Source organism: Notolepis coatsorum (genome assembly GCF_963971535.1).
Source record: "Notolepis coatsorum genome assembly, chromosome: 3".
Lineage (NCBI taxonomy): Eukaryota > Metazoa > Chordata > Actinopteri > Aulopiformes > Paralepididae > Notolepis > Notolepis coatsorum.
Window position 1 is genome coordinate 156,477,519 of NC_140167.1, and position 10,396 is coordinate 156,487,914.

The 10,396-nt window shown below is 42.4% G+C and overlaps 1 protein-coding gene across 4 annotated transcripts in view; it reads right to left on the bottom strand.

Moving 5' to 3' along the window:
* Positions 1 to 10,396, bottom strand: part of prpf40a (PRP40 pre-mRNA processing factor 40 homolog A) — a 123,620-nt gene that overhangs the window by 69,078 nt on the left and 44,146 nt on the right. For 3 of the 4 annotated variants that reach the window (XM_084310733.1, XM_084310736.1, XM_084310735.1), the window contains exons 4-5: positions 6,666 to 6,749; positions 699 to 717 (exon numbers count right to left, since the gene is read on the bottom strand). In XM_084310733.1, the coding sequence (XP_084166859.1) occupies positions 699 to 717; positions 6,666 to 6,749 (103 nt within the window). The remainder of the gene's footprint in view (positions 1 to 698; positions 718 to 6,665; positions 6,750 to 10,396) is intronic. The other variant, XM_084310734.1, reaches the window with a different exon arrangement.

A 10,396-nucleotide genomic window follows, 5' to 3' on the forward strand; every position in this document is an offset into this window, starting at 1 on the left:
AGGGTGAATATTGTGAGAGGAGAATTGGAAGAATGCGCCAATATGAGAATTTTGAGACATAGATCATATTAATATAAGTTCACATAGCTAGGAAACAATGCTAAACACTCAAAAAGGCCATTTATAAGATAGTTCCCCTTTAAGATGTTCCTTTATTGATCCCCTTGGAGACATTCAGGCATCATAGCAGCATGGGGGGAGGAGGGGGTACAGGTACATGGTAATAGTAGAAGACATGATACAGGTCATAAGGTGTAAACAATATAACAATATAATTCACTCCGAGTATGCGCATATCGTCGCTGGTGGAAGAAAACCTCGTAACTAAATTTTTTTTATTTATTTTTTATAAATCAACTCAGTAGATCATCCTCCATATGTGTGTGTGGCTTTACAAAGTTTAAACAATGGGAAAGCATTAAGCCGATCATCCGTCTAAACCTCATAACTCTATTCGCCCTCAAATCTGTGTTTTTGGAGTTACAAGGTTTTCTTCCGCCAGCGACGATATGAGCAAGTAGGCAGTGTAACTTAAGTCAAGGTGCAGATGAGGGTCTGTATGCCCTATCAGTTATATTTGCATTACAATAAATATAGTTACAATAAGACACTATAATCTAAATGTATACTATGTGTAAGTAAAAGGGAATAACGTAAACAAGAATGTTATATAGTGAAATGACAATTCGAGGTCTCACCTGTGGCGTCGACTCCAGGCTGTGAAAGAGAAAGAGAAATCTAATTAGAATACCACCAGAATACCGTCTCCTCCCAATGCATCACAAGGCAACGTTCACAAATCTCTGCGGGAGGTCTCCGCCAACAATGAATAATGAACTCCGCTCAGAGCGCAAACATCAATTCCAGCGCTGTAATAAATATAACGTGACGAGGATTCCTTAATCATTGCGATAACTTTGCGCCCTTGAGGCGTTGAGACGCTGGTGATGAAAGCACACACTGGTGGTGTCGACGGCGCGTGGCTTTATTTCTCAGCTTCTTAACGACATCTGGCTGCTGTCAGGGAGGATTCACACATCAGAGATCACACTCGCGCTTCAACTTCATTAACGTCCGTCAACAACAAAAACAAACATCACGCTTCATCAAACGGCGCGTTTAGAAATGTTTGCCGAACTAAAAAGAAAGTTCTATAGCCTTCCGGGCTTTTCTTTCTTTGTCTCGTCTATCCCAGAGGGGATCAATAAAGGAATATCTTGTCTAAAGATTCCTGCAGCGATGCTGCTCAACGTGTCCCACGAGGCACTTGTTTGGAGACTTGCCTGCTTCATAAATGTACAGCCGAGGCCTCGTATTCAATTCAAACCTTTATTTATTCTAAAAAGGACAAGTGGTGGTGGTGATGGTGGTAGTAGTGGTGATAGTAGTAGTAGTAGTAGTAGTGGTAGAGGTAATAGTAGTAGTACTAGTAGTAGTGGTGATAGTAGTAGTACTAGTAGTAGTGGTGATGGTGGTAGTAGTGGTGATAGTAGTAGTACTAGTAGTAGTAATGGTGATAGTAGTAGTGGTGGTGCTGGTAGTAGTAGTAGTGATAGTAGTAGTACTAGTAGTGGTGGTAGTGCTGGTAGTGGTGATAGTAGTAGTACTAGTACTGTTGTTTTGTTTCCTTGTCTATCCGTTGGTTGTTTATATTTTCTGTCTATTCTATACTTTTCTTTGTTTTTAGCTATGTGACTTACTGTGAAGCACTTTGGTTGACAAGTGTCATGTCTAAATGTGCTATATAAATAAATGTGATTGATTGACTAGTAGTAGTGGTGGTACTGGTAGTGGTGGTGGTAGTAGTACTAGTAGTAGTAGTGGTGGTGCTGGTAGTGGTGGTGGTGCTGGTAGTGGTGGTAGTGGTACTACTAGTAGTAGTAGTGGTTGTGGTGCTGGTAGAGGTGGTAGTGGTAGTACTACTAGTAGTAGTGGTGGTAGTGGTAGTACTAGTAGTAGTAGTAGTGGTGGTGCTGGTAGTGGTGCTGGTAGTACTAGTAGTAGTAGTAGTGGTGGTAGTAGTGGTGCTGGTAGTGGTAGTACTAGTAGTAGTAGTGGTGGTAGTGGTGCTGGTAGTGGTAGTACTAGTAGTAGTAGTGGTGGTGGTAGTACTACTAGTAGTAGTGGTGGTGCTGGTAGTAGTGGTACTAGTAGTAGTAGTGCTGGTAGTGGTAGTACTAGTAGTAGTAGTGGTAGTGGTAGTACTAGTAGTGGTGGTGGTGGTGCTGGTAGTGGTGGTAGTACTAGTGGTGGTGCTGGTAGTGGTGGTGCTGGTAGTGGTGGTGCTGGTAGTAGTAGTAGTGGTAGTAGTAGTGGTGGTACTAGTAGTAGTAGTGGTGGTGCTGGTAGTACTAGTAGTAGTAGTGGTGGTGGTGCTGGTAGTGGTGGTAGTGGTAGTAGTAGTGGTGGTGCTGGTAGTAGTAGTAGTAGTAGTGGTGGTGGTGCTGGTAGTGGTGGTAGTGGTAGTAGTAGTGGTGGTGCTGGTAGTAGTAATGGTAGTAGTAGTGGTGGTGCTGGTAGTGGTAGTACTAGTGGTGGTGCTGGTAGTGGTAGTAGTGGTGGTGCTGGTAGTAGTAGTAGTAGTGGTGGTAGTAGTGGTGGTGGTGCTGGTAGTAGTAGTAGTGGTGGTGCTGGTAGTGGTGGTGCTGGTAGTAGTAGTGGTGGTGGTAGTGGTGATAGTAGTAATACTAGTAGTAGTAGTAGTAGTGGTGGTAGTAGTGGTGGTGCTGGTAGTGGTAATAGTAGTGGTGGTGGTAGTGGTGATAGTAGTAATACTAGTAGTAGTAGTAGTAGTAGTAGTAGTAGTAGTAGTAGTAGTAGTAGTAGTAGTAGTGCTGATAGTAGTAGTAGTGGTGGTGGTAGTAGTCATGTCAAACCTTTATTTATTCTCAAAAGGACAATTGAGGCAGGGCTGTACGCTAAGCTTTTTCACTAGGGGCACACTTGCCCCTAAATGAGAAATTTAGGGGCAAAACATATTTTTTAGGGGCACATTTTTTAATAACAATTTTACCATTATTAAAAAAAATATCGCTGCTGTCGGGACAAAACCTCATAACTCCAAAAACCCAACTTTTCAGCAGATGAAAAAAACGAACACAGATTTGAGGGTGAATAGAGTTAGGAGGTTTAGACAGATGATCGGTTTAATGCTTTCCCATTGTTTAAACTTTGTAAAACCCACACACACATATGGAGGATGATCTACGGAGTTGATTTATATAATAAAAAAAAATTCAAAAAATGGAGTTATGAGGTTTTGTCCCGACAGCAGCGATATGTTCCTCCTGCCTCATTACTGTGGTCCTTTTATTTAACATTTAAGTGCGTTTGTTTTCAGGTTTGTATCTTTTATAATGAACCAACTGAGTGTGTAAATCACTAATAGAACAAAAACAACAAACTGTGTGTGTGTGTGCGCGCGCTTGTGTAGTGCTCCTTGAATGAGATCATCACAACACACACACACCATTAATCAGGAGAAGAAACTCTGCATACATTTGTTTCACAATGAAAAGTGCTTTAGAAATCAAATGAATTATTATTATTGTAAATAACCTCATGAAAGGTTTATTATTTGTATGGGTAATTACCTGCTTCATATTTGTGATGTTACTGGTTTCAGTGTGTGCCTAAAGTGATCAATGTGTTGGGCCGTTTATAGAGATCTATGCCAATTAATGTTTATGTATATCCAGGACTTTTTTTTTTTATAAGAATTGAGAGGTATTTGTATATATGACCTCTATTTTGAAAACTGTTGCAACGCAACCTTATTTACATTTGCGCTTTTGACAGTGAAATGTTCAGTCCAACTTAGCTCGAAGGAAAGACTAATATTAATAAAAAAGGTTTAATTGACCCGTATGAGGCTCTTACGGTAGGACTTTGATTGTTTATAGAAGTGGAATGTAATACTATGCAAAACGAGAAATAAACAGTGATTTTACCAGCAGTCATTTCATTTCATATACGGGGAACCGACAATTATTAGTATTATATTATTTGCATATCGTCTCATTATTAGATAGATAGGTTGATATTGATACTTTATTGATCCTGATGAATTGAAAATGGGGGACCCTGATGTAAACAAGACGAAAGTCTTTCTCTGGTCTGCATCCCCTTAACAATTGTGTGTATTGAGCTGTACTGTATTGTACCCATTCTGCAATCTGTTAATAAAGTTTTCAATCAATCAATCAATCAATCCGCGGTGTCAATTTAAGTAGACAGTATTTCACGTCCTAATAGTGGGGTACTCACGTAATGCATGGCTGATCCTGAACGTTAGAAGTTTCCGTGTCCCCGTCAATCAATCATCACATCATCACGTCAATCATCATCATCTTATCATCTCTCCACATCGGACGTGGTTGTCATAAAATTGACTGATATCCATTATCCACTCCGTTGTTCTTGCGGAGAAAGAGCCATATTATTATTTAAAGGAAGCGGCCACATTCAGTTTCGTTTCGCTAGGAATTATGGGATTTGGTGTTGGATGTATAGACTACGCAGATAGGGACATGGTCTTTAATCGCACGATAGACTACAAGTTCCAAGTATATAGCGTGACCCAGATTCACTCCGCGCAAATCTTTTTTTTCACTCAGGCTATCGGTGATCGCAGTAAGTTCATTCATTGCCGACAGATTCTTTCATAGCACCACGACATTGTGTCGCACTGACAGCTCGCGTGAGTGGCGTCATCACACGCCTTGGATAATTTAGGAGTGAAATGCGAATGCAAGGCTTGAAAGCACTACTCGCAAGCCCGCCCCCAGATAATATTTACCAATCGCAACGGCCAATTAAAGGGGCAATTCGCGATCATATCATCGCAGTGTACAGGCCTGTGAGGGAGGAGGATCAAATATATCTGTGTCATGCAGAAATCCATCTAATTACACACAGGTCTCATCTCACACCTCGAAGGTTACGCCAAATACAATTCAGAGATAATCCATTTTGAGACTTTTGTCCAGAAAAGATTTCACTTTTAAATCATATGGTTTGGTGTCCAGAGGTTAATAGACTTTGGAAAAAACGTCACAAGTATTGTGTGTAATATTGAACGAGTCTGACACCTCCTCTTTGGAGCTATTAACTACTAATGAGAGGTGGATCTTGTTAGCTGGTCTAAGAGCTGCTAACAGAATGGTAGCTTGTCTCTGGAAACTAGGAATAGAGGATGTCAAGCTTTTGCAGGACTAAAAACTGTCTTTTTCTACAGTTTTGTGACACGGTTTTGACTTTTCCTTGACTCAGTCTCTATAGGGGCAGGAGGAGATGGGGCAGGAGGTGAGAGGAGGCTGTATCAGGGCAGGAGGTGAAGGAGGAGGCTGCATCAGCCCCAGCACCTGGAAGGTGTTACCCAACGCAGACAGGCTGTCATTGCTGACTGTCTGCAGTCCATTATGTATAAAAGTGTGAAACAGAGGTGAGATGCGAAAGACAGGAATCATGCAGGCTAAATTTAAGACGTGTCACTTTGAATAGAATTTAATAACTATTTCATGGCCGAATATTGTGATGGAAAATTACTATGAAAGAAGTAATTCCATATGAATTGTTGGGGCACTGATGGTCTATATTATCATACTGCTTACTCTGCAGCCTGGACACTTCCCCCAAAGTTATCAACATAGAAGTAACTTCCTAATACAATACAAGTTTAAGACCTTTTTTAACCACATATGCATTCGGGGGGCTAGTTTTGCATAACATGCCTGACGATTGCATACCCAAAGTAATTTGTGATTTATTATACTTTATCCTTATAGCACATGCATGAATCTGGTCTCATTTGAATGGAAACATTGTGATCTTTCTTCCACAACAAAGAAGAATCACTCTGTTGAGCAACTGTTCCATAGCCTGAAGTATTATCTACAGGTCCAAAGTTTGGAAAAAAAATCCCACAGGAATGTGTGTACTGTGTACCAGCGGTAATTCTGCATGATTATCCAAAATGGCCATCCACTTCCACTGATTCCGAGGCACTAGTCAAAACAAAGATCTTCCCTGGCTTCTTCTACCCCTTTCTCTTTGTGATCAGCCCCCGCATGGGTTAGCGCTGGCTCCAGAATTTCATTGGCTACAAAAGGTGGTCAATCGTTTTCGCCATCAGCGGTGACCGGTCCGTGACTTGTCAAATGACGCTCGTCGGATGTTTCGTCTTGTAACTCGAGACTGGAAGCACGCAATAGGTAGAGTGCGGTGGCGATCGAGTGGCGGTAAATTAAACTTTCCAACAATGTATTGGTTGATCGGCAAAAATGCAGCCCGGAGCCGGCAGACAAGGGTAAGTGGTTAAGGTCTAAAATTCCAACTATTAAACTTTTTAAGACCCTGCAGAAACCCTGGAAAGAGGAGGAGGTGAAGGAGGTGGAGGAAGAGGAGGTGGAAGAAGGAGGAGCTGGAGCAGGAGGAGAAGGAGGTGAAGGAGCAGGAGGCGGAGGTGGAAAAAGGAGGAGCTGGAGCAGGAGGAGAAGGAGGAGGAGAAGGAGGAGGTGAAAGAGCAGGAGAAGGAGGTGAAGGAGCAGGAGGAGGCAAAGGAGGAGCAGGAGGTGAAAGAGGAGGAGCAGGAGGAGGTGAAGGTGGGGGTAAAGTAGGAAGAGCAGGAGGTGAAGGAGGAGCAGGAGCAGGTAATGTGTAGTTACCGGTCCTGCTGGCTGCATGGTGGGGCCTGGCAGGCGGGGGGGCATCATCATGCTGGGCATCATGGGAGGCATCATCCCCTGCATCTGATGAAGAGAAAATCATGAAACATTCATCCGACCCACTAACACGTCTGTTGGCATTAATTAGGGGTGGGAATCACCAGTTGCATCACGATACCATACGATATCGATTATTTGGACAACGATACAATATTTGCAGATATCACAAAGTCTGCCACGATACGATACAATTCGATTCAGGTGCCTGCGATCGATATATCGATATATGTCAATTTAACACAATCAGTAACATTTAGATCAACTCAAAAAAGGCAACGGAAATATCATTTGACATTTCTTTTTGAGCTCTTCCAGACAATTATATGAAAAACTATCTATTGTTTTTAATACAAATAAGACCTCCTGTTCACTGTAAAAACAACACAACCTAAAACCCCTCACTACCTCCCTCTCCCAAACCGTTCCTAAAAATGTTTTTTTATGCATTATATTTTTTACGTTTAAATATCAACATTATATGTCCATCCTCAGTAAATACTATCAAACTCCTCTTGACCTCATCTGGTCTTTCCAAAGATCATTGTATTAATACAGCCTGAGGCGGTGGTGTTGCTGTGTATCGGTGCTGAGAGGAGAGGAAGAGTGTCGGGTGGAGGTATTAATACAGCGGGTGGTGTTGCTGTGTATCGGTGCCGAGAGTAGAGGGAGAGTGTCGGGTGGAGGTATTAATACAGCGGGTGGTGTTGCTGTGTATCGGTGCTGAGAGGGAGAGTGTCGGGTGGAGGTATTAATACAGCGGGTGGTGTTGCTGTGTATCGGTGCTGAGAGGGAGTGTCGGGTGGAGGTGAGACCCAGTGCCGCTCCGACCTGCTGCTCCTGCCTCACGACCACCTCCCGGGCCGCCCGACACCAGCAGCTGAATCAAACACGCCTCTTTGCATCACCCCCCCCCCCCCCCCCCCTCTCTATGGGGAACGGGATAATCACATCTGCCGGCTACACATTAACCACGAGCGACGGTTCTATTCATAGTGTTCCATTACATCATCGGCACAAGACATCTCGGTAGGCGAGCAGCAGGTGATCGTGTAACGGGTGGTTATGGGTAAATGACAGCGGCGGCTAACGAGCGCTTCGAGGACGTCGTGTTCCACGTTGCTGGAAGTGAGCGAGATGTTGTGAAAAGACGATGAAGACAAAGTCTTTTACTAATGAAATAGTAGCATTGATTAATCGACACAACGGAGTGACGGGGCAAGAGTGCAGTAAAAAATACCACAAATAACAAAAAAAACAGCAAAATCCCATTAGTGTGCGAGACCAGATGAAACATGTACCTGCTGCACCATCCAAAAACAATTGCTGCAAATGGTGGCCCCCTGGAGCACTCTGCACACTCATGTTCCTTCAGTCAGCTCACTTAAAAAGGTAGAGAAGGCAATTCCAGCAGAATGTCCAAAAGAAACAAGAGTGAGCTCTGCATCACTTCTCCAGCCCGCCGCTGTGTTTCAGACAAGCTCTGCAGGCTCCCAGAGGCACAGAGGTAAAGGTGGATTTTTCAAAAAAATAAATAAAAAATACAAATACACTTTCTCGGACGAGCTATAGTCACATTTCCGCACCTACTCCCGAACTCTGCATGCGCAGATTGCTCACGGAGTCTCTGGATTGTCCAGAGATCTAGGTTTATCAATCTGTGCATGCAGAGTTCGGGAGTAGGGGTGTATAAGTGATTATAGCTTGGTCGAGAAAGTGCCGATCGACTTGGGACTGGTCTCTCCGTGTTCAGGAGACTCGGGCGTATATTGGATCATGTCTCCCGCACCCCCACAGCCGTAGCTACAACCACTTAATGTCAAGGCTCTCATCCACATTCATTCATATTCTCCCCCCGCTCTCTCCCATGATTTCAGAATACCCGGTGTTGCGGTGGTCTATGGGGTTTGTGGTCAACTGGCCAGAGCTGCAGGTATCCAGAAGCATAGAAAGTATGAAGCGACAACATCATTGGTATGTAGGAAATAGGGATGAGATAGAATATTCGAATAGTCGATGCCAGTCTCCACATTCAATTTTCATGTCAGTCAAATTATTTTATATATAAAAAAATATATAAATATAAAACACTTTTTTTAATTGAAGCAAACCATTCTTATTTAATTTTTTTTTATATTTAGAGGCAGCCTAATTTTCATAGCCTAATTGATCTAAAAGATGCACATGCTACTGTTTCAGTTTGTTTATTAAAACCGGTTGATAGGCCAATGCAATGCTGTTATTATAGGCTACGATGGTGAATGGTGTCATTTTGATTTATTGTCAGCTGAGCTGATCAATATTCTGAAGGATTATCTGAACTTCAGATTCTGAAGTGCTTATTTATGTGCAATACCCTTTGATTAATGATCCATTCTATTAAAAAGGATAACTGAATTTAACTGAAACTGAACATTTTAACTGAATTTAAACTAAAACAGAAAATAACAATATATAAATAAAAAATTATTCTAATAGCACTTTTGCTAGAAAGTCCCATCCCTAGTAGGAAATGGGGATTAGCGGTCCAACATTCTGAACGCACCCAGCAGACTGCAGAGACCGACAGTGGCTCGATCAGCCAAACGCTCAGTGGGCTTCCCACTCTCCAGAGGACATTTACACCAGGCGTTGCAGGGCCACGGCTAAGAGAATAGTCAAAGACTCTATAGCCACCCAAACAACTGCCTCTCTGCACTGTTGCGGTCAGGCAAGCGCTACCGGAGTCTGAAAAGGAGCTTCTATCCCCAGGCAAGTGCTACCGGAGTCTTGTGGCTAGGGATGGGTACCGAATTCGGTACTTTTAAAAGGTACTTACCGAAACACGTCGGTACTACCGAGTATCGATTCACGTGAGATACAGTATAATTTTTTTTCTTTTCATGTCAACGTTCACACGCACAATATACGCTTACATAGGATTTGACTTGATTCAACAACAAAGCAGTCGGGGCAATGGCAAGCCGAAAACGGTCGAAAGTGTGGTTATTTGAAGTTTGGATTTTTTTTTTCACAACTGAGGTTTTTAGAGACTAAAGTACCGAAGGTACTGTTGTGTACCGGTATCGATTCACAGGTACTAGGGATGCACCGATATGAAAATGTGCGGCCGATACCGATTGTTCAACTAACACAATCGGCCGATACCGATATTTGTGGCAAAAAATATATAATTTTTTTTTAATGAAACTACTGTATATTTGTATGTCTCTAAATGTTTTGATGAATTGAAAATGGAGGACCCTTATGTAAAAAAGCCAAAAGTCTTTTTCTGGTCTTCATCCTCCAGTCTTAGCACTGTTGTTGTATTGAGCTGTACTGTATTGTACCCATTCTGCAATCTGTTAATAAAGTTTTCAATCAATCAATCAGACAAATGTATAGAAAAGCTTTTATTGGATGCTATGAAAGCCTTTGACAGGCTGGAATGGTCGTATCTATGGGCAGTATTAGAAAGGATGGGGTTAGGAAAAGGATTCATTGATATGATTAAAGTATTATACAAAGACCCATCGGCCATGATTACAACAGGTACATTCATCTCCGAAATCTTTCCGGTATCACGCTCAGCCAGACAGGGTTGCCCTCTTAGTCCCAGACTATTCGATCTATCATTAGAGCCTTTAGCACAATATATAAGACAATCCCAATCCATAGAACCAATCGTAATCAAG